Here is a 22,598-nt window from a genome sequence, read left to right on the forward strand (position 1 = left end):
TGAGAGTATACGTCCTCGGGGTCGATTGTAATAAACCAACCCGTGGATTGTATCTGAGACACAATCATTGTGATTGCTAGCATTTTGAACTTGTATCTTTGGAGAAAATGGTTCAAACCACGAAGATCTAAAATTGTACGCAACCACCCATCTTTCTTGGGTAACAAAAAGTACTGGCTGTAGTAGCCAGACTTTCTGTCTGGGAGGGGAACATATTCTATGGCCCCTTTGTTTGCAACTCTTGTGTCCACATATGCGCCTGCATAGTTTTGACACTTTTTCTGGAGGGGATAATAGTTAATAAATAGTTTTTCTGGGGGAATGTTAAATGTTCGAATGTTAAATGACTGAACATGTGACATTTCGCTGGAGACTGGACAGCAACCCCCTGACGGTGCCAGAAAGGAGCTTCTACTCTTTGCTGAAAGAGGTTGAAAGAGGTTTGCTATGGTCCTGGGCGCATAAGCCTAAGGGCTTCTTCTTGGTAATAATATTAGGTCCGGCTTCATCTTGGGTTGCTGAGCGCGGCAAGCTACTACCCTAGTCTCTCCCGAGGGGTGCATGATATGCCACACTCTGCTTTGGGGCTTCTCTTCATAGAGGAGTTGGACTGGGTTTGGTGGCCGACAGCCCCGAGGCTTTGAGCACGACAGGCAAGAAAATTAATAAAAACTGTCTCTTGGCCTCCCGGTACCTACTGACGACCATATTAACAGATTCGCCCAAATAGGCTGGAAGGCGACACGGGCATCAAGGAGGAATACCTTATCCCTCTCCTTGATAACCATGAGGTTGAACCACAGATGCTTCTTCGTAGTGACCATAGCAGTAGCGGTGTGCCCGAAGCGAATACCGAATTACTGCCTTGCTATGTAAAAATTTGGTTCTCACCGTCATGGAGAGAGATGTGTAGGGGAGGGACTTGGTGATAGGGCCTTGCCTGCGTTGTCCTTATTCTTTGTTGAGAATAAAAGGAGAAAGAAGACAGTTCTGCTTCCTGCTGGTTTGCTTTACTGATGCTCCACTTGCAGAGACACTCATGGTTGTGCGGTGTATGGGACACGAGTGCTCGTATTTCGCGTTAGCAATTAGCTTAGTAAAAGTACAATAGCGTAGCTCAACTCCGGTCAGCCCCTACGTTCTACCGAATAACCCTTACACGATCTCCCGCTAACCTGCCACGATATAGCCGGTTGACGCCCCTGGAGCCATACCTGGCACAAGTCAACCTGGCCGCTCTCCACGATGGATGGAGCTACGAGGAGACAGCGATTCACTTGGCCCTCGCCTTGGAGGGTCCCGCGCTCCAGGTACTCATCAATCTGTCTTCTGAGGAGCAGCGTGATTTCCAGGCCCTCACCGCTGCTCTCAACCGCCGGTTCAGGCAGAGAACCTTCGCAGAACAGAGCAGTGAAGGAGAGAGTGTTGGCGCTTTCGCCGCAGACATCCGGGTTTACGCCCGGAAGGGCTACCCTACCTTCCAGGCTTCAGTGAGGGAAGAGCTGAGCACGTAGCCTAGGGTCTTACACCTGAGCGGCTCCGCCAACATGTCCGCCTGTTGTCACCGCCATCTGAGTGAGGCGCTGAGCGAGCAAAGGAGGTGCTACATGCTGGGCCGGAAACAGGTCGATCTCCACCACAGCGTCATCTGACGAGAGCCGCCGAACAGGAGGTGGAATTCAGCCGGGTTTAACCAGCGACGACCCCTCAATAAGTGCATCAGTGCATCTCAGCCACTACCACCGTACACTCCATCCGCCTCCGGTCACCTGAAACCATTGCTGCTGTTGAAGAGGTGGGGCGGTGAAGCAGTGAGCATCTGAGTGCACAACAGCAGGAGCAGTTACAACACCTTTGTTGGACATTGTGGACATTTTTGCAGCCAGAGAGGAGGACTGGCCCCGCTGCCCCCATTCGCTTGCCCCAAGCGCCATGCTGCTGAAGAAATTATCCGATATCAAGTCAAGTCCCCTTTATTTATATAGCGCTTTTTACAATACAGATTGTATCAAAGTGGGTTAACAGTGATTACATAAAAATAATACAACAAAGTTTGTTTCTAGAAGAAAATTGCGTCATCGTCCACCTGAAGTAAGGCAGATCAATAATATTGTTGAATATTAAATGTCCCCAACTAAGCAAGCCAAAAACAACAGTGGCAAGGAACCAAAACTCCATCAGGTGACAGAATGGAGAAAAAAACCTTGGAAGAAACCAGACTCAGTCAGGGGCCTGTTCTCCTCTGGCGACTAAATGCAGTTACCCACAAGGACTCATACCCACTGCCGTGCATTGACGATGCGTTGGATTTTGTAGCTGGATCCTGTTGGTTCAGCTCTTTAGACTTTGCAGCGGGTATTGGCAAGTGGATGGCGACAAAGCCCTGGCCCAAAACTGCGTTTACCATAGGCCAAGGACTGTGGCAGTTGTGTTTTCTGGACCCTGGAGGTATTCTGACATGCTCTGACATTTGCGCTTATTTCTGTTACTTGTGACATTTTCATGGCTAAAGTCTTATTACACTGTATTCAGAACAAACTCTGCTACAATAATATGTCAGCAGCATGTATGTAAAATTTGTAGTTTTGAGATAATGACGTTTATGTGTGGTTTGTGAAAAAAAAATTCACTGAAATAAGGTCATGAAAGGTCATGATGAATTACATCATTTAAAAACAAAAACTCCAAGCTTTGTAAAGACATAACTCTCACGTGTGTATGGCAAGTATTCACTGAGTTACAGTTAATTTTTCGGTCGCATTTCAGAATGAACTTCACACTGAGAGAGACGACAGAATGTGCATCATGTATTCATAAAAATTCATTTCTTTATTTTACAAAAAGCAGAACATTTAGTTTTTATTATGAGTGTACACAAATAAAAGAAGACATTTAACAGTTTGGAATGATGTATAACACTGGCCTATATGAAAAAAATCAACAGTTATTTGAGTCTCTTTTGCACTGATAAGAAAAAAAGCGAGACAAAAAGAAAAAAGCGCCAGCGCGATTGCCGACCCCAGAGGGTTAAAGTTATGCACTTTGGACTGTGTAATGCCCCAGCCACCTTTGAGAGGCTGATTGAGTAGGTCCTTAACCCTCTGGGTTTGGCAAACACACCGACGCGTTTCGCTCGATTTTTTGCACATAGCAGAAAAATAGACTTAAAATACTCCATCATTATATCATAAATATATCTTTATAATCATTTAAGTGCATACTTTTAAATGATCTAATTCAAAACTAAAATAAATATTCTATGTTTATGTAATCTATATAAAAATAGAGAGATGTCAGTCGTTCTCATTTCAGCTTATTATAACTGTTAATGTGAATGCCCACGGAGAGCACGCACTATTCAAATGCAAATGCTCTGAGGCAATACATGCAAACGTGTCAACGCCCACATCAACTCGATAAAACACACCCAGTTTAATCAGATCAATGTACTTTGTTGTCTTGCGAGGCTGTGAGGAATAATCCTGGGAAATTTACCTCAGAAGTGCTGGTTAGTTTCACTTCGAGGATCAACGGATCCAGCTCAGGATTGTGAATAGACCGTTTTTTAAGTGCTTTGTTCTAATCGCGATATGGAATAGTGTCTGTAATCCGCAAAAAGACTGTTTAAATATGAATCGCGTTTCTGTGTGTGAATTAATTAACGGCACAGATGCACGCTGTTGTTTACTACAGCTTGCAAAAAGACTGTTTAAATATGAATCGTGAAAAGTAAACTGACGAAATATGAAAGACAACATTTCGTTGACTAGTTTTGGATAGATTATAAAGTTTTTACTGTAAAATAGACTATTGCCACATCAAATAAGCTTTTGTTAGCCAGTTTCTGCTCATATGTTAAATGTATAGTATGTTTTGTCAAAAATAAACTCATCAACTAAGATGTTTGTAGCAAGGTTGGATGTTATGGGAAGGAGGCGGGAACCAGCGGACATTCAAGTATTTTAATAAATAAAATAAACATACAAAATTAAAGTATAAGCCAGCAGCCCCTCGCGGACGACTGCTGGCTACAGAAACAAAACACAACATAAAATCAGGCCTGTTCCTCTCTCGATCTTCACTGTCGTCACTCTTCCTTTTATGCCTCCGCTCCTCCGTGAGAGATACGAGACCGGTGCGTCGTGCAGGTGTCGCTCATCATTAATCACGCCACCGGTCTCGCGCCGCTCTCACGTCCCTCGACCTCGTCCTGCTCGCCACATACCCCCATCGACCCCCGCCCTCCAGGGGAACCGATCACGGTGGCCGCAGCACGTGAGGGTATGGATGGACGAGGCGAGAGAAAGGAGACGGAAGCATGGAGCGACAGTGACGAGAGAGGGAAAAAAAAATATTGGTCCGGTTCCCACAACGCGCTGTCATCTGGTCCTCCACCAGCTGGGCGATCTTCTCCGCGGTGCCTGGCAGTGGCGCTGGATAGCCCTTGGTGGACGGCTCGACACTCCTCCGCCGCCTGGTGGACGGCGACGGCTCCTCCGGGTTCGGGCAGACGGCAGGATTCCCCCGTTCCCTGCCCCTCCCCGTCATGGCTGATGGCAGCAGGCTCCGGCCCACGGCGAACGGCGGCGACTCCTCCGCTGTCTCACGGACGGCAGCCGCCCCTCAAGCACCCAGGCGGCCGGCAGCGAGCTCGACCCTCTCCCCGGCAACTCACTCCAGCGCACCGCCTCGAGCGTCCATGGTGACGGAAACTGCCCACCATGCTCGATGGCACTGCGGATTCCACAGCGGTGAGGACTCTTTGACAGCTCGTTTCTCCTTCTTCCCGGGTTTCGGCACCAGTGTAGCAAGGTTGGATGTTATGGGAAGGAGGAGGCGGGAACCGGCGGACATTCAAGTATTTTAATAAATAAAATAAACATATAAAAAATGAAAGTATAAGCAAGCAGCCCCTCACGGACAACTGCTGGCTACAGAAACAAAACACAACATAAAATCAGGCCTGTTCCTCTCTCGATCTTCACTGTCGTCGCTCTTCCTTTTATGCCTCCGCTCCTCAGTGAGAGATACGAGACCGGTGCGTCGCGCAGGTGTCGCTCATCATTAATCACGCCACCTGTCTCGCGCGGCTCTCACGTCCCTCGACCTCGTCCTGCTCGCCACAATGTTATTATAGTGTTTGTTCCAATGTAGGCTATATCAAACTAACTAATGAATCTTTGAAATATGTATGATAAAATGTATATTTTAAAATAAGAAAGATTACACTTGAAATATTGTTAAAATTGTAATTGTTGTTGATTTACATGTGAACACTTTTGAATAAAATAGCAAAAATATATATTTACAAGGTAGATGTAAAAAAAATCTTAATGGGTCAATATAAGCCTTTTCATTAAATTATTTATTATTGTTTTTTATTAGTGACACAATAAAAGAGAGGATATATTCAAAAACTTTCTGGAAAAAAAAAACAGTGTGAGAATTAACTGCACAATTACTAGAAAGGTTTACCTTGGATATTATACAATTTGCATGTATAAAAAAAATTGTGGAAAAATATTTTTTTGCCCCAAGATGTTTCCAAATCTAACTTTGAACCAATTCTGTAGAATGGCCCATATAGCCTATTTGAACATGATTTGTTTCCAGGTATGACTATGTACTAAAAATGTGCTTTTGACTTTCATTTATATTTGGATTTTTTTTTCCATTTTATTTTATATATTTTATATATATATTGTCCTCGCATTTTTTCTTGTGAGAACACACCTGAATGAAAGGCTGCTCATTATGCGGGTCATTGTCTTCTCAGGTGTGAACCACATCATTATTCATGATCAATCATGCTCCCACGCATATTGCCTTTCCAAACAAAAAGTGTATAACAAAATTTAAATCAATGTATTGTTTTATGTGAATGATTAGTCAGGGGGATTTTCAGATCATTTTGAAGCAAAAACTCTAGGCGATAACATCCATTAGTCAAAAGTATTGTGGACACATATTTAGTATTTAGTATTTAGTGTGGCCTCATTTCAGGGTCAGAAGGTCAGGTGGCAAGGTGGCTGGAGATCCTTCAAGAAGAGTACGACTTTGAGGTTCAGCACCGATCAGCATTAGCATGCTGCCGCCCTCTCCAGACGTCCATGCTTTGCTGACGAATGTCTGTACTGCAGTCGCCAGGAAGAACTAGGCCTGGGGCCATCGTCGGTGGCAGTAAGGCCGGGTGACAGCGGTGGAGATGGCTGGAGCCGGCCATTTCGGGAACTCCAAGACAGTGCGGCGGCTGCGGCAGCGATTCTAATTTGAATTTTGTAATCGAAAGGAGATACAAAAAAATTGCACATTGCTGGGTGTTAGATTTTTTAGAGTCACTTATTTGCTTTAAAAAGTCTTTTAAAATGTCAATGACGTCATACACACGTACGACCAAAGATACTGCTTTACGGCAATCATTCAGTCACTTTGGTGCTTTCGCGCTCTGCACTTTCTTTTCTCTCGAGGCATCGACAACACAGCGGAAGGTAACAAAGGTAAATACACGTGCTAGAAGAGTTTTTGTTAGAAGACATTCTAACAAATACTTCCCGAGTTCTTACCAGAACCAGGAAGTATGACCATATTAGCCCAGTTCTGTCAACACTGCATTGGCTGCCTATTAAACATCGTATACATTTTAAAATATTGCTGATCACTTTCAAAGCACTAAATGGTTTAGCTCCGCAGTACTTGAGCGAGCTCTTAACGCATTATAGTCCTTCACGTCTACTGCGATCTCAAAATTCCGTCCAGTTAATAATACCTAGAATATCAAAATCGACTGCTGGCGGTAGATCCTTTTCCTATTTAGCACCAAAACTTTGGAACAGTCTTCCTAACATTGTCCGGGAAGCAGACACACTCTGTCAGTTCAAATCTAGACTAAAAACACATCTCTCCGGCCTAGCATACACATAACACATTATAGACTTCTATAATTCAATGTTAGGCTGCATAGATTAGAACAGCAGGGACCGGTAACACTTCCCGTAAATCCTGATGTACTTGGTACATCATAAGAAGGATGGCGTCTACGCTAATATTAGTCTCTCTGTCTATCCCGAGGTTTACCGCTGTCCACCGGAACCAGGCCGTATCCAGATCTGATGAAGGACCAGCGCCAGGACACGACGACGCCGCTGACCTGAAGTGTCAACCAGTCTCTCCTCCTCTCCACTCCGACTTCAACCAACCGGAACTGGACAAATTCTCTGATTCATTCTGACTTCTGACCTGTAATGCTCCTGAATCATAATCATCCACTGTTCGCTCGTTGGCCAGAGGAGAACTGGCCACCGACTGAGCCTGGGTTCTCCCAAGGTTTTTTTCTCCATTCTGTCACCTGATGGAGTTTTGGTTCCTTGCCGCTGTTGCCTTGCCTTCTAGCTTGCTTAGTTGGGGACATTTAATATTCAACAATATTATAGATCTGCCTTAAAGGTGGACGATGATGAAATTGTTTTTTAAATTATTATTTTCATGTTATCACTGTGAAACTGCTTTGATACAATCTGTATTGTAAAAAGCGCTATATAAATAAAGGTGACGACTTGACTTGACATTCTGGTCCCGCTTCGGATGCCATCAAGCGGTATTCTCTGGTCGTAATCAGTCCTTCACTGACCAATCAGCGTTCATTAGCAGAATGCTAGCGTGTTATGGACAACAACTCAACCTGTAAGAAATCGAAAGGACACAAGTACTCGTTCATTCAACTTTCGACCTATAACCCATGTTGAACTTGCAAAACCTACAATCAAATCTGAGATTTCTCAAGAGCAATCGGGTGAAAGAGACAAATTTAGCCGTCTAGCTCCATAGACTCCCATTCATTTTGCACTCGGCGATCGCCCCCAGTGGAACTCTGGTGGAACTACAACCAAAAATTCGGTACAATAGGACTTAATAGGGAGTGGGCAGGCTCTCCGTAGACGGGCTCTGGTACTATTTTCTTTAGCGGAAGCAATACAATCGGTTTTAAATCAATAAACTCCCTTTTAAATAAATATTTTGTGTCAAATTATTTATTTATTGAAATAAATATATGTTTGACAGGGAAGCTGTGCCCAAACAGGAATATATATTATTTTTCAAAAATAAAATATAAAGCACCCCAGAAAAAAGGGCACTTTCTCTCCAGGAATAAAAAGGGCAGGTGCTCAAGCCCCCTTTGATGTCTATGTGTGCACGTAGCTTCTTAGATGTGAAATATTTACTTCAAGAATCATGTGTAATTTTAAATTACTATTTCAATGATTTAACAACATTCTTGTAAGTTCATGGTCACACTGGTGTTTTAGGAACCCAATCAAATTTTATATAGTTGTCATGTCTTATTTTGGTTTTGTTTAATGTTCTTGTTTCATGTCTCAGTCATGTTTCCTGTTGTCATGTGATTCCCTGTTATAGTCATATGATCCTGCCATGTGTTCCCCATGTGAATGTGGCATGTTGTCATTGGTTTATTGTCTAATCATGTGCACAGGTGCAGGGGCGTCAGACAGGCGGTAATAGTGGAACTGAGTAACAGTTGTGGGGGCCCACAAATATAGATTGATAATCCATAATATTAAAATGACAAAATCACATAGTATAATAATATGCTATCGGTAAGAATAAAAATTCACAAGACTCAATTTTCCATCCGTAAAACTGAGAAATGTTCTTTATTTGCCTAGCAGCTTGTGTCCTCCCATGTTAGCGATCCCCCAATCAAAAGCAGAAATGGTTTGGTCTTGTAGTCCAGAGGTTAAATTCAGCTTGTGGCATGGAAAGGAGCCAAGCATTACAAAAAATGAAGCCTTAATCAGGTATCAAAAAAAAGAAAGGAGTGGAAAGAAAAGCTGCAGTAGGGCAGACAACTTGGTAGATTGAGGCTTTGTAAAACAATGAAACAGTTGAAGCAAGTGTGCCATATTGTGTCGAGGCTTTGAAACAATCCGACACCTGTCTCAACGGTGAACAAACAGTCAACAAACACGGTAAGTCATGTCATTTTCTCCTATTATTGTCACCTGAACTTCATGGAACATATATAGCATAGTTTTCTCTGTCAGCTCAGGACTTACATGTGATGAATGCAGGGAGATAGTCAGGCTGACGGAGAAGATTTCAGAACTAGAGACATGCATCCAAAATTTAATTGAGGATAGTAAGAGTGCAAGGGCTTTAGATACTGCTTTGAATGCAACTAGTTTGGTGAACACTGTACATTGTTCAGTTCCGGCTGAAGTAGAGCACGTGCAACAGGGCAATTGGGTGACGGTACGACAAAACACGTTCTTCCGTTCCGATTACAACATTACACAGGTTCTCCCCACTCAGTGAAACACCCACTGAGAATCCTGTTGAATGTGCCCTAGTTATTGGCGATTCTATTATACGATTATATAGTTACATGTTTGCCGGGAGCCAAGAGCGCCTGACATCAAAGCAAATTTAAAAGTGCTGGCTAATGCTAAACGTAAATTCTCTAAGATTATTATTCACGTCGGTACTAATGATGCTCGACTCCGCCAGTCGGAGATCACTAAAATCTGTTCGCAGGAGTGATGAGTTAGTTAGCAGATTGTCATCACTCAATGGCTGGCTGTCGAATTGGTGTCTGCAAAATAATATAGAATTCATAGACAATTGTAAAAGTTTTTGGGGCAGACCTGACCTGTTGTAAAGAGATGGTATTCATCCCTCCTGGGATGGTGCTGCTCTTCTCTCTAGTAATATGGGCCTTAGTCTTAGAGCTCAACTATGACAATCTGGGGCTCAGGTCAGGAAGCAGACAGACTGGCTAAACCGACCGTCTGCTAGCTATCTAACGTCACCCAGGTCAGATAAATCCCATCACATAGAAACCCTTTCACCTAGATATCATCAGACTGTGTCTGTTCCCCGAATAAGGAAATACAAACAATTTCCGAACCCATCTCAGGGTAAAAATTTAATTGATGTTCAACAAATAAAAAAACGATATAATACAAATGAACAACTGATAAAGCTCGGGTTGCTGAATATTCAATCTCTTACTTTAAAAGCACTTATTGTTAATGATATGATTACAGACCATATCCTAGATGTGCTGTGTTTGACAGAAACCTGGCTAAAACCAAACAATTACATTACTTTAAATGAGTCCACCCCACAAGATTACGGTTATAAACATGAACCTCGTCTGAAAGGCAAAGGGGGAGGTGTTCCTGTAATTTATAGTAATATTTTCAGAATTACTAAGAAGTCTAGTTTAAAATAAAATTATTTTGAAGTGTTGGTGCTTAATATAACAATATCGAGTGTAAATTATAAATCACGTTTGAGATTTGTGCTGGCTACTGTATACAGGCCACCAGGGCACCATACAGACTTTATCGAAGAATTTGCTGACTTTCTATCAGAGTTAGTACTGGCTGCAGATAAAGCCCTAATTGTTGGTAATTTTAATATACATGTCGATAACGAAAAAGATGCATTGGGATTGGCATTTAAAGACATTCTTTGAAAGACGGGCGGTAGGAAATGACGGAGTGAGTTGCTTCTGCCCTGCTCCCAACCTCTACGTTTATAACTTTTCTTACAGTCCAACTAAAGTGTTAAAAACGATTCCCAACATTTACGTATATTTAACAGTGCATCGCTGCTTTGAGAGAATGACCAGTAGATCGAAAAAAGGGGACCAGAAAGGAGAGAACGACCCTCCGAACACCGCACTACCCGCGCTAGCAGACATGCTAGCTAAACACAAGGTTTCTCTTATGACTAAGTTCCAGGCGGAATTCAACACTGCGTTCTCCAAACTCGAGGAGTGGGTTGATAAATTCCAGAATACCTTACTCGACCACCAGCAGCATCTCTCGTCATTGGAGACATTTGCAGATTCCACGAGCCAGGACATGAAGACCATGGAAGCAGAGCTGGCAGCAAATATCTGAAGCGAACGCCAAGCTACAGACTAAGCTTGTGGATCTGGAAGGCTGCTCTAGAAGAAACAACATAAGGATAGTGGGCCTTCCGGAGAACATTGAAGGTGCTCATCCCACGGCTTTTTTCTCTCAAGTTCTGGTGGAGGTTCTCGGTGACCAAATATTGAGCTCTACCCCTAAACTCGACCGAGCCCACCGCACCCAAGCTCCACCCCCCTCCTTTCTTCTTCTCTCTTCCATTCTCTTCTAATTCAAAACGAGTCGAAACGTCACAAACGTTAGACCTGTTACAGAAAATAAAGAGCATTGATGATGAATATGCTGTTAACCCGGACCCTATTCTTTACAGAGAGCGTCTTAGACTCCAGACAGACTTTGATCTCCTATCTAATAACAAAGCCAGGCTCCGTTTGCTCAAATCTAGACAGCGTTTTTTTGAGTCGGGGGATAAAGCGAGGAAGCTTCTGGCTCATCAGGCCAGAGCTGAGGCAACCTCACGGCTTATTCCTGCCATTAGAGCCAGCTCAGGTGAGTTACACACTGATCCTGTCACCATTAATAAATTATTTGCTGAATTTTACGCTGACCTGTATACGTCTGGCTGCCCCCCCATTGCGGACGAGACTCCTAGCGATTAGATTTCCCCCCAAATAGACGCAGAATCAGTGAACGACCTAGGTGCCCTTATAACCACTGCTGAGGTTCAGAGAGCCATTAATTCCTTACAGAGCGGCAAATCCCTGGGGCAGGATGGCTTCACTGTAGAGTATTAAAAGATAAAAGATATTGTACAACGAGGCTTTTCATCAGCGTCGCCTTCTGGATACCCTATATAAAGCCACCATATCCAATAGCAATAGAACCTCATACTACCAGAAAAGTGAGCTTTTGGTCGAAAATTCGCTGGCTAAGCAGCTCCCAAGCTCGTTATCGGCATTTAGGTGGAGTAACGACGGATTTAACTATTTGGGGGTTCATATTACAACGACCGTGTCTGACTTGTTCCGCAAAAAATTTGTGCCTCTGGTCGCAAAAACTGTAAGTGATTTCGACCGATGGGCGGTCCTACCACTCTCCCTCGTAGGCCGGGCAAATTTGATTAAGATGGTTATCCTCCCCAAATTCCTCTATCTGTTCCAGCACATCCCGGTACTCATTCTCAAATCTTTTTTTGACAAGCTGGATACAGCAATATCTAAATTTCTGTGGGGCGGCAAACCTGCCAGGATCCGCAAAACGATCTTACAGTCCCCTAAGTCAGAGGGGGGCCTGGCCCTCCCCAACTTTAGACGATACTATTGGGCACCTAACATGCAAAAACTTTTATACTGGTTGGGTGAGGATGCCTCACCTCCTGTTTGGGTACATTTGGAGCGATCAAGCGCACGCTTTCCGTTGCGGTCGGTCCTATGCTCCCAACTTCCTTTGCCTTCAGGACCTGCAGGCTTGTGCCCGATAATATCCCTCTCGCTGAAGATCTGGAGTCAGATTAGGAAGTGCCTAGGTTTACAGGGTCCCTCCATTCTGACACCGCTGCTCCAAAATCATGTCTTTACCCCCTCAAAGTCAGATTTGGCATTCAGAGCCTGGCATAGTAATGGTATCATTAGTGTTAAGGACCTATACAAGGATGGCATATTTGCATCCTTCACAGAGCTCTCCTCTCTTCACAACTTGCCAAAATCACACCTTCCACTTTTTTCAGATGAGAGACTTTGTTAAGAAGACATTTCCCCACTTTCCAAACTGCCCCCCCCGAAACCCTGACTGACTCCCTCTTGGCGACAGACCCCAATCGTAGAAAATGCATTTCTGTATTGTACGAGTCACTAGGATCGACCTCTGCATACCCTGGTGCCCTTTCAAAAGCTGCGTGGGAGGGCGACTTGAACATGGCTATTACGGACGAACAATGGGGCCATGCTCAGGTTATGGTTCATTCTTCCTCCATATGCGCCCGTCATGGTCTAATCCAGTGTAAGATCCTTCATAGAGTTCATTACACAAATGCAAAATTGTCCAAAATATACCCTAATGTCCGAGTCGCCTGTAACAGGTGTAACCAGTCCCCTGCCAATCATACGCATATGTTCTGGTCCTGCCCTAAACTGACAACTTTTTGGATGAATTTTTTTGACACCTTGAGTAAAGCTTACGAACACACTATCCCTCCCAGCCCTTTGTCAGCCATTTTTGGCATTTCCCCAGACACTGACCTCCCTGTTGCGCTGGAGCGGGCCCTGGCATTTACATCATTGCTAGCCCGAAGGCTAATTCTGCTCAACTGGTAGCTTCCCCACCCCCCCACACATGATCGTTGGATTAAAGAAGTGCTTGACAATCTGAGATTGGAGAAGCTCAGATCCTCTTTGAAAGGCTCTACCTCAGCATTTCTGGGCACGTGGAACCCGTTCTTGGGGCATGTTAATTCCCTCAACCTGTCCCCTGATTTGGAGGTCTGAATCCCTACATTTATTTTTTTTATTATTATTATTATTTTATTTTTATTTTTATTTTTATTCTTATTTATTCTTGTTTATTATTTTATTGTGTGTGTATGTATATATTTATATATATATATCTGTATATATATATGTGTGTGTATAAATGTATATATATATGTTTAATTATTATTATTATTATTATTATTTTTTTCTATACTGGTGAATGTCTGTTGGTATGCATGGGTCTGTGTGTCTGTCTTCGTTTATGGGCCTGTGGTGGGTTAGTTCACGGGTTGGGTGGGGAGGGGATCGGGTACAGTACAGGTGTCATTTCGGTCCCATTTTGTAATGTTTATTGTTAACTATACATTTGTCACCTGGTGTGGGGGAAAAAAAGAAGTAAAATCTACTCAAGAAAAAAAAAGAAGACATTCTTAACTCTAGGAGTTAGACAACACGTGTCAGGACCTACTCATTGTCGTAATCATACTCTAGATTTAATATTATCACATGGAATAAATGTTGATGCCGTTTAAATTCTGCAGCAGAGCGATGACATCTCAGATCATTATCTAGTCTCGTGTAAACTTAATTTAGCCAAGGCTGCAAAGCCGACTCAGTGTTACAAATATGTTAGACCTTTCACTTCTGCCACTACAGATTGCTTTATTAATAATCTTCCTGATCAATTTCATCATCTCAGCATCCCAGATAGCTTAGACGAACTTGATATTGCGACAGAAACCTTAAACTCTCTCTTTTCCAGCACTTTATACACAGTTGCTCCTTTACGCTTAAAGAAGATTAAAGGAAATAGTCCAATGCCGTGCGACAACGAGCACATTCAGGCTCTTAAGAGAGCAGCCAGAAAAATGGAGCGCAACTGGAAGAAAACAAAACTAGAGGCATTGCGCATTGCATGGAAAGAGAGCACAATGTTATACAGAGAGGCCTTAAAAGCTGTCAGATCTGCTTATTTTTCCAACCCTATTAGAAGAAAATAAACAACCCTAGGTACAGATAGTACTCAACCAGAATGCCTATTGCCGCCGCGCCAGCCACCGCGACAAAACTACAGCGGTAAAAATAATCCAGTCGCATTTCAAAGTCATTCGCGAAATGACCGCCAGGTGGCGCAGAGGGACATTGTGCAAAACAGCAGCTACTGCCGTATTTTGAAATGTAAGCGGGGTTAATGTCAATTAACAGATGAAATAGGCTACTATAGAACATTGTTTAGGACAGAAAAATAGAATCATAATTTAAAAATAGAGACGAGAACAATATAGCCTTTATTTCATATTGTAGCCTACGCCTAGACGTCGGTGGGCGACATACGCCTATTGCCCGTTGGGAGCAGAGTGATAAAAAAAAATAAAAAAAATAATAATAACAAAAATAACAAACAAAAATAAATTAGGTGCAATGAAGCTGATTATTTGTTTACTATTCTATTGAGGAATGAGACGAATGATGAGCGCTTCTCTGTAGAAGACTGAAGAAACCGGGCATTTCTCAGTGAATAAATTCATGGCCGAGTGGTAGAACTTACGTATTGATCATTTGGATGACACGGGTTTGAATCCCGAACAAACATAGACTATTGTACATTTTATATTAGCCTATTAATGCATGTCATAACCTATTATTAATGCAGACAATCAAACAAACAAAACATTTTTTTATACAGGATAGCCTTTTTTTTGGCTCCTAGCCTATAAAGAGTTTGTAAAAACATGGTTTTAAGCAAGGTGCGATTTGCCAGGGGGGACGGGGATTTCCTTCTGGTCTAAGCTTCTGCTGAATTATTTTAATCCCCCCTCCCTCCACAGTAATCAATGCTATAAATTACTTCACCAATAGACCATTTAAAATATAAACAATAAAGATATGCAACAGGCACGTTTAAACAACAAACAATAAAATCAGAACCAGTTTCAGTTATGTTCATGGTTCCAGTGGTTTTAATGCATGCACGGCTTTGAAAATGTCACAAAGCGTTTTGAGATTATTTTGAATGAAATATTGAAGTTTATAATTAAGTATTTTGGCACACCACGCCGAGTGGCGCTATCCATTGTTCTAAAGTCAGGTTTTATTCTGGCATGTTGAATTAGTGTTCGGCAGATGCGGCGGCGCGTTCATTTGGATTTATTTTTCTCATAACAGACAGCTAAAATAACTTCGGCCCTAATAGGCTACTCCAGGGGCGGCGCTAGGGGTGGGCTAAGGGGGCTTAAGCCCCGAATGTTTTGTCAAAAGCCCCGAATCTTTTAGTTTTTAAAAAATAACTTCAACATTGTTTCATTTCCTCTCAGTCTTTCTGACTGGAGCGGCAAAAAATGAAACAAAAGCTCTATTACCGTGCGTGGTGGCGGACGGTAATGCATCGCGCATCACTCTTGTTTGCTTGTTTGCCAACTGCCAATAAAAACTAACGAAGAATATAAATCTTCTTCTTCGTCATTGTCATCAGGGGCTGGCGGGCTATTGTATGTTACACCGGCGTCGTAGCGAGCTTACTGGCTAACCGGCTGAAGTTAATATGGACATAAAGTTTTTTATATGGAACACTAGCAGTAAGAGAGATTCTGAAGCAGCGTCGGACGAACCGCGGACAAGTGTATGCTGCGTCCTGCGTTCACACCAAACGCGAATAGAGCGTCTGGCGCGAGTGATTTCAATGTTTGTGCTTCCCAATGAGGAACGGACAAGGGTGAAAATCTCGCTATAATTAAATGTAGTCTAGGCTAAATCGCCCTGAATTAAATTGTAAAAACAGATCAGATCATTTATTTGTCGAAATGTTGCGATATTGTTTCATTTAAGTTCATAATTATTCTATAAATGTTATTTCATTTAGCAGCAGCACAAAGCACTGTGGTTCGGAAAAAATAATAATAATTCACAAATCGCATGCACCCTGGTTGTAAGGATCCAAAGATCCCCGTGGAATTTAACATTGAGTTGAACATTGTATTCATGACAACAAATGAGCATTTATTTTTCAAACTAATGAAAAATAAAGCTTCAAGCTGAGACGTTTCCACGTTTCCAAGCAGCACAGCAGTAATGACTTTATGAACGTCTTTACTTACAAGATTGATAATATCAGGAAAAAAATTATAACAATGCAACAGTCTACTACAGTTTTGCATCAGGCAGTGCATTGTTGTCTCCCTGATGAAAAATTTTATTCATTCATAGTTATAGGAGAGGAAGAATTTTCTAAACTAGTTAAATTATCTAAATCAACAACATGTATGTTAGACTCTTTACCGACTAAGCTACTGAAAGAGATGCTTCCAGAGGTCATAGATCCTCTTCTTAATATCCTTAATTCATCTTTGTCATTGAGATTATGCCAAGCATGGCATTAGTTTTCACTGTAATGCTTATGATACTCAGCTCTATATTTCTTCACGCCTGGATGAAACTTATCAATTCACAAAATTAACGGAATGGATAGCAGATATAAAAAACTGTATGACTCGCAATTTCCTACTACTTAATAAATAAAAAAAAACAGAGATTCTAATTATTGGACATAAAACACCCTCACGTAATAACCAAGAAAACTGTCTAACACTTGATGGCTGCTCTGTCAAGTCCTCGTCGTCGGTTGTGAATCTGGGTGTGCTCTTTGATACCAATCTTTCATTTGAAAGTCATGTGTCTAGTATCTGTAAAACCACATCTTTTCATCTAAAAAATATATCTAAATTACGTCATATGCTCTCATTGAAAAATGCAGAACAATTAGTTCATGACATCAAGGCTAGATTATTGTAATGCTCTACTGGGTGGTTGCTCGACACGCTTAATAAACAAACTACAGCTTGTCCAAAATGCAGCAGCTAGAGTTCTTACCAGATCTAGGAAGTATGACCATATTAGCCCGGTTCTGTCAACACTGTATTGGCTCCCTATTAAACAACGTCTACTTTTTAAAATATTGCTGATTACTTACAAAGCACTAAATGGTTTAGCTCCCCAGTACTTGAACGAGCTCGTAACGCACTATAGTCCTTCACGGCTATTGCGATGTCAAAATTCTGGCCAATTGGTAATACCTAGAATATCAAAATCAACTGCCAGCGGTAGATCCTTTTCCTATTTAGCACCAAAACTTTGGAACAAACATCCTAACATTGTCCGGGAAGCAGACACACTCTGTCAGTTCAAATCTAGACTAAAAACACATCTCTTTGGCCTAGCATTCACAACACATTATACACTTCTATAACTCAATGTTAGGCTGCATAAATTAGATCAGCCGGGCCCGGGAACACTTCCCATAAATCCTGATGTACTTGGTACATCATAAGAAGGATGGCGTCTACCAGGGCCGTAGCTAGAGGATCCGGGGCCCCCTGAAAAAATATTGATGTGGGCCCCCCACCACCCTCCACCAATATATTTTCTGCATGCATAGTCATATATTGTTGGCGTACTGTACAATATGCATGGAGGCCCACATGTAACTAGGGTTTTCTTACAAAATAACAAAGCAGATAACAAATAAATGTAAATCAAGATTTTAATGAACATCAGCAAAAGCAAAATAAACAAATATAACATTAAATATAAAAAGAAAATAGGCCTAAATAGAAAAATGAAATTTCTTTCAAAAATGAACATTGAAATAACTAATAAAATTATACAAGTATTTAGTATATGTATATCGGTTTGTTTGATCTTTAACCTTTGATGACCTTACACGTCACTTCACCAGGATAAACCAAAATCCCATTGTCTGACCTTTTTGTTGGCAAAGTCACTGATTATGTCCTTATTTATCTTACCCCATTGGCAGATTATTTGACATGTTTTAAGCAAAAACTCACTTAAATTTGATTTATTTCAACAGAAAACAAGACTTAATATTTTATTGCATTTCACTTATCTAGTAAATGCATCTTGATTTAAGAATTTTGAGATATTTGGACGGGAAACAAGACAAAAATACTGAGTAAGAAAGGCATTTTTTTGCAGTTTGAGTATCTTAAAATTCTATAAAATTACAACTAATAAAAATTAACAAAAAGCTTGAAGTGGAGTGAAGTGAGGTGTAAAGTCATCAAAGGTTAGGCCTATAAATAAATAAAAAAATAATAATAAGAAAACCAATTTTAAAAAAAGTAACGGTAAAATAAAGTTTTTATGGGTTGTAACACAGTCTCATCTCAAAACGTCACATACTGACGTGGTTTGACCATACGGCAACATACGACGAAAAGGGTACCCCTATAACGTCAATATGAGACGGTTCAGGTTATGGTTAGGTTTAGGTATGGGTTAGGGTACCGTTAGGGGGCGCTGCTGGTGCGCTTATGTCTCCGTCTCATATTGACGTTATGGGGTACCCTTTTCGTCGTATGTTGCCGTATGGTCAAACCACGTAAGTAACAGTCTTAAGAATGTAGTCAAAGTTTTAAAAAAGATTTATCTTATTATGTATTTTAATAGAGATAATATGGAACTGGTAAAATAGTATTTAAATAAAGCTCATACATTTATTCATTCAAGTGCAGTTGTATTCGTGTTTCTTGATGTAATAAACACATCACCAGCCAGCAGGTCATATTATGCATAATGCAATGCGTCGTGTCTCGTGTCAAGTTATTTACAATAGTGAAAAGGACAGGGATTTTAATCGCGTAATCATTCAGTCGGTTGTAGTGCCGCTCGCGCCCGTTAATGAAAAGTGAAAGAAGACGGTAGTTTTCTGATTCTCAGCGAAATAACAATACAATACACTAACCAGCGTTAAAGAAGGGTTTAATTGACTGGGATCCAACAACTCTCCTGGCCTCCCTCTCCTTCTTTTCGTAGCGTTTCTGATAACCAGATTTGTATTTTCTTTTTCCCGACATTTTTCCAGTGAGTCAGTTCCACCAGATTAACGTCTTGAGGCAATGCCGCCTCAACTCTGATTGGTTCTCTTCACGAGCTGGGGCGGGGTATTTATTAATAACTAATAAATAGATCGGACTAAACCATTTTTAGGGAGGTAAGAGAAGCAGCTATTTGGAAAAAATATTTAAGTTGCATGTTTTTTTGTGGTTTTCATTTTAAGTCTCAGACATACAACTAATAAATATTATAATTATTCATGCAATAGTGTCCCTATAGTATAACTGCTGGATTTTGTGGGGCCCCCTGGGCAGCGGGGGCCCCTATAATTGTCACCACCTTTCACCCCACCAGCGACGGCCCTGGCGTCTACACTAATATTAGTCTCTCTGTTTATCCCGAGGTTTACCGCTGTCCATCGGATCCAGGCCGTATACGGATCTGATGAAGGACCAGCGCCAGGACACGACGACAACGCAGTCCTGAAGTGTCAACTAGTCTCTCCCTTGTGAAGGCCTCCTACCTTTTACCTCTCTAAAGATAAAACGTTATCGGGATGATTCCGATTCACGTGGCTACGCAGATGTGACAAAAATGTCTGAATTATACATTTTTAAGGCCTAACAAGTAGTTTGTTGAGGGTTGATTTGTGAAGAACTACACGCCTGTGCACATATATATTCAAACGTGCATACCAATCGACCGAACACGTGATGCGCAAGTGCGAGCCGTCTACGTTTTCGCGGGTTTGCGTTTTTGAGGTTTGCGCAGAAAAAACGGATAATCGTTTGCACCTTTGAACCTATTTCAGGGAGTGCGTTCTCAAGACACCAGGCACTTTTTGTGCGGATGGGCGGCCGGAATGCGTTAAGGGTTTTCTGTTAGAAAAGTGTCGTGTTAGCGCCCCCTAAGTTATTGACTAATGATCTCTGCAACTTCACTGTTACGCTAATTTCTATTATCACTGTAAAGCTGCTTTGAAACAATCCATACGGTTTAAAGCGCTATATAAATGAAGGTGACTTGACTTGACTCATGCTCAAATCCTTCAGCAGGTCAGCCTGGTACGCCTGCAGCCTGACCCGTTGCCCTGGAACAACCTCTCCACCAGCATGGATGTTGTTCTGCATGGCTGCACGGCATTGGCTTCTTGAGTGCTACCAGGGATGAGACAGCCCCTAAGCGTCTTTTCCACCTGGGGCATCATCCCTGTGCCCTTACACCCACGATGGTTGGATAAATCAACTTTGTGGACACAAAGACACAAGAGAAATAGAGTTTACTTGATAAATGAGATAACTTGTCATGGAGATCAGCGAAAAAGGCTAGAGATCGACATTGGAGTACCTCCTCTTAAACCACGAGACAGAAATCTATCATCTAGCTTGGAGTGTCTAGGGGTTCTCTTGCTCCTGTGGCAATTGAAGCCTGGCCACCACATGAGTCACCACCTTGAGTAACACCCATCGTGTAACTCCTCGTACGCTTTATCACCATGTGAGGAGCGTGATACAAACTCCATATCTTTAGAAGCAAAATAACCCATGTCCTCAGCCCAGTCTGAAGAACACTAAAGCGGGCTTCAGCAGCGGGCGCGAGGGCATAAGAGAAAGGGGAGGACGTTTCTCTTACCCCTCAGCAAACGAGCACCCACGTGACTTGACTTGAACTGAATCAACATTGAACCGAATTCTGTTATAGGTTAACAGAACTTGTTTCAGGATGAACTTTTTATTTATTTAGTTAGTTAGTTATTGAGCTAAACTGAATCAACAATGCACTGACTTATCGGAGCCGATAGCCTCATAAGCAGTGCTCTGACATATTGTGCAACTGAACCTCTGGTGATCCGAGTTCGAATCCTGGCCCAAGGTCCTTTGCGAATCCTGTTCCCCTCTCTCTACCCTATGCTTTCCTGTCTAATCTGTAACTGTCTTATCCAATAAAGGCACAAAAAACCTTGACCTGAATAATGACACTAGTGTCTTCTGTAGAGCTCCTTCACCACATAATTTGAATCTGTTTTATATTTGATGAAGTTTGAATAATTTATTCTAATTATCCTGTTTATATTGTGAGGCTTCTTAAAAACAATCTGTACTGTGTAAAGCCTATAGAAATAAAGGTGACTGGATTTCATGTGCACAGGTGAGAGCATTAGAGCGATGGTTATTTTTCAAATACACTGTTAATTGACCTTATTGCCTTAACTTTTATTGCATCTCAACTATCATTAAATTGTTGGGCTAAAACAATGATTAAATCATAATAGTCTATGCAGTCTAATAAAAAGAAGCCCTGGCTTTCACTAAAGTATGTAGTTAGGAAAGTGTCATATATTAAAATAAATATATTGTTTCCAAATAGTTTTGTGCATATTTGCACATGCATTATTTTAAAGTAAAATTCTTCAACTATATACAACTTTAATTCTCTCTTTTGGACAAGAAAAGGGAATCTCACCTGCGGCCCTCCAGATCACACACATACTTGAAGTAAGCAGTCCAGTCAATACTACTCTTGCCCTCCTGTAGCCAGCTTTGCAGCTCTCTTCGATTCACCTCCAAAAAGTCAGACAGGATGACACGATCAAATCTCTCACAGCCACTCATGACCTGGTAAAGAGTGGGGCCAGATCCCACATCAACTAAAACGTCCCCTCTTATATCATCTGTAAAATAGAGCGGATATTCAAGGTTAGCTGCAGTATTCAACTATCCTCTTTTGTTTATTATTGCATTTTTCTGCAATAGTAATTGGCAGAGGCTATTTGTACTAAGTGCAAATAGCATTAAATAGTTGACTGGTTCATTTATAGGGCTAGTTAGTTTAAATGTAATTAGGTATGGTCAAGTATAAAAAAAAAGGTTAACTTGCATTGATGAAGTAAATGTTGTTACTTATTGTTTAAAAGTGGCCATGGTAAAATAGAGCTCCAATGTATAAAAATTATGGAGTTTATCATTGTCATTACCCAAACAGTAACCAATTTTGCACCTAAAAAGTTAATATAGGAGATTTTAGCAAAGCCATTTTGATCACCTTCTTCTCACAACCTGCTTCATCACTTGAGGTTATAATGCTGTTTTCACTCAATAATAATGTGGTGTGAATTTGTCCATTCAAGTGCAAAAAGACGTGAAATAGAACTCACTTTAGTACTTGCGCTCAGTCTAAGACATGGCTTTTTGAGCGCACGCTTCGGATGTGTGCACACATAAAACTGTTTACACAGCGTATACTATTTAAATTGGCAAGGCTTAAAAACATGTGCAATTTATGAACTTTCATGATGATGCAGCACTGGCCCGACCTGGAAAGTGACAGTTCCGTCAACTGTCTCGAGCGTCTTTTACGCTGGCCCCAATGTCGAGCAGTCCTT

General features: G+C 41.7%; 2 protein-coding genes across 2 annotated transcripts in view; one reads left to right on the forward strand and one right to left on the reverse strand.

The window, feature by feature from the left end:
• Nucleotides 1–22,598, forward strand: part of LOC306989040 (uncharacterized protein) — a gene marked incomplete at its 3' end in the record, with an annotated part of 978,518 nt that overhangs the window by 375,539 nt on the left and 580,381 nt on the right. The window lies entirely within an intron of this gene.
• Nucleotides 1–22,598, reverse strand: part of pnmt (phenylethanolamine N-methyltransferase) — a 60,932-nt gene that overhangs the window by 6,125 nt on the left and 32,209 nt on the right. Inside the window, exon 2 of the mRNA XM_079595612.1 lies at nucleotides 21,680–21,887. Coding sequence (XP_079451738.1) covers nucleotides 21,680–21,887 — 208 coding nt within the window. The remainder of the gene's footprint in view (nucleotides 1–21,679; nucleotides 21,888–22,598) is intronic.

The sequence above is a fragment of the Phoxinus phoxinus genome (assembly GCF_949152265.1).
Source record: "Phoxinus phoxinus genome assembly, chromosome: 21".
In the NCBI taxonomy this organism is placed as follows: domain Eukaryota; kingdom Metazoa; phylum Chordata; class Actinopteri; order Cypriniformes; family Leuciscidae; genus Phoxinus; species Phoxinus phoxinus.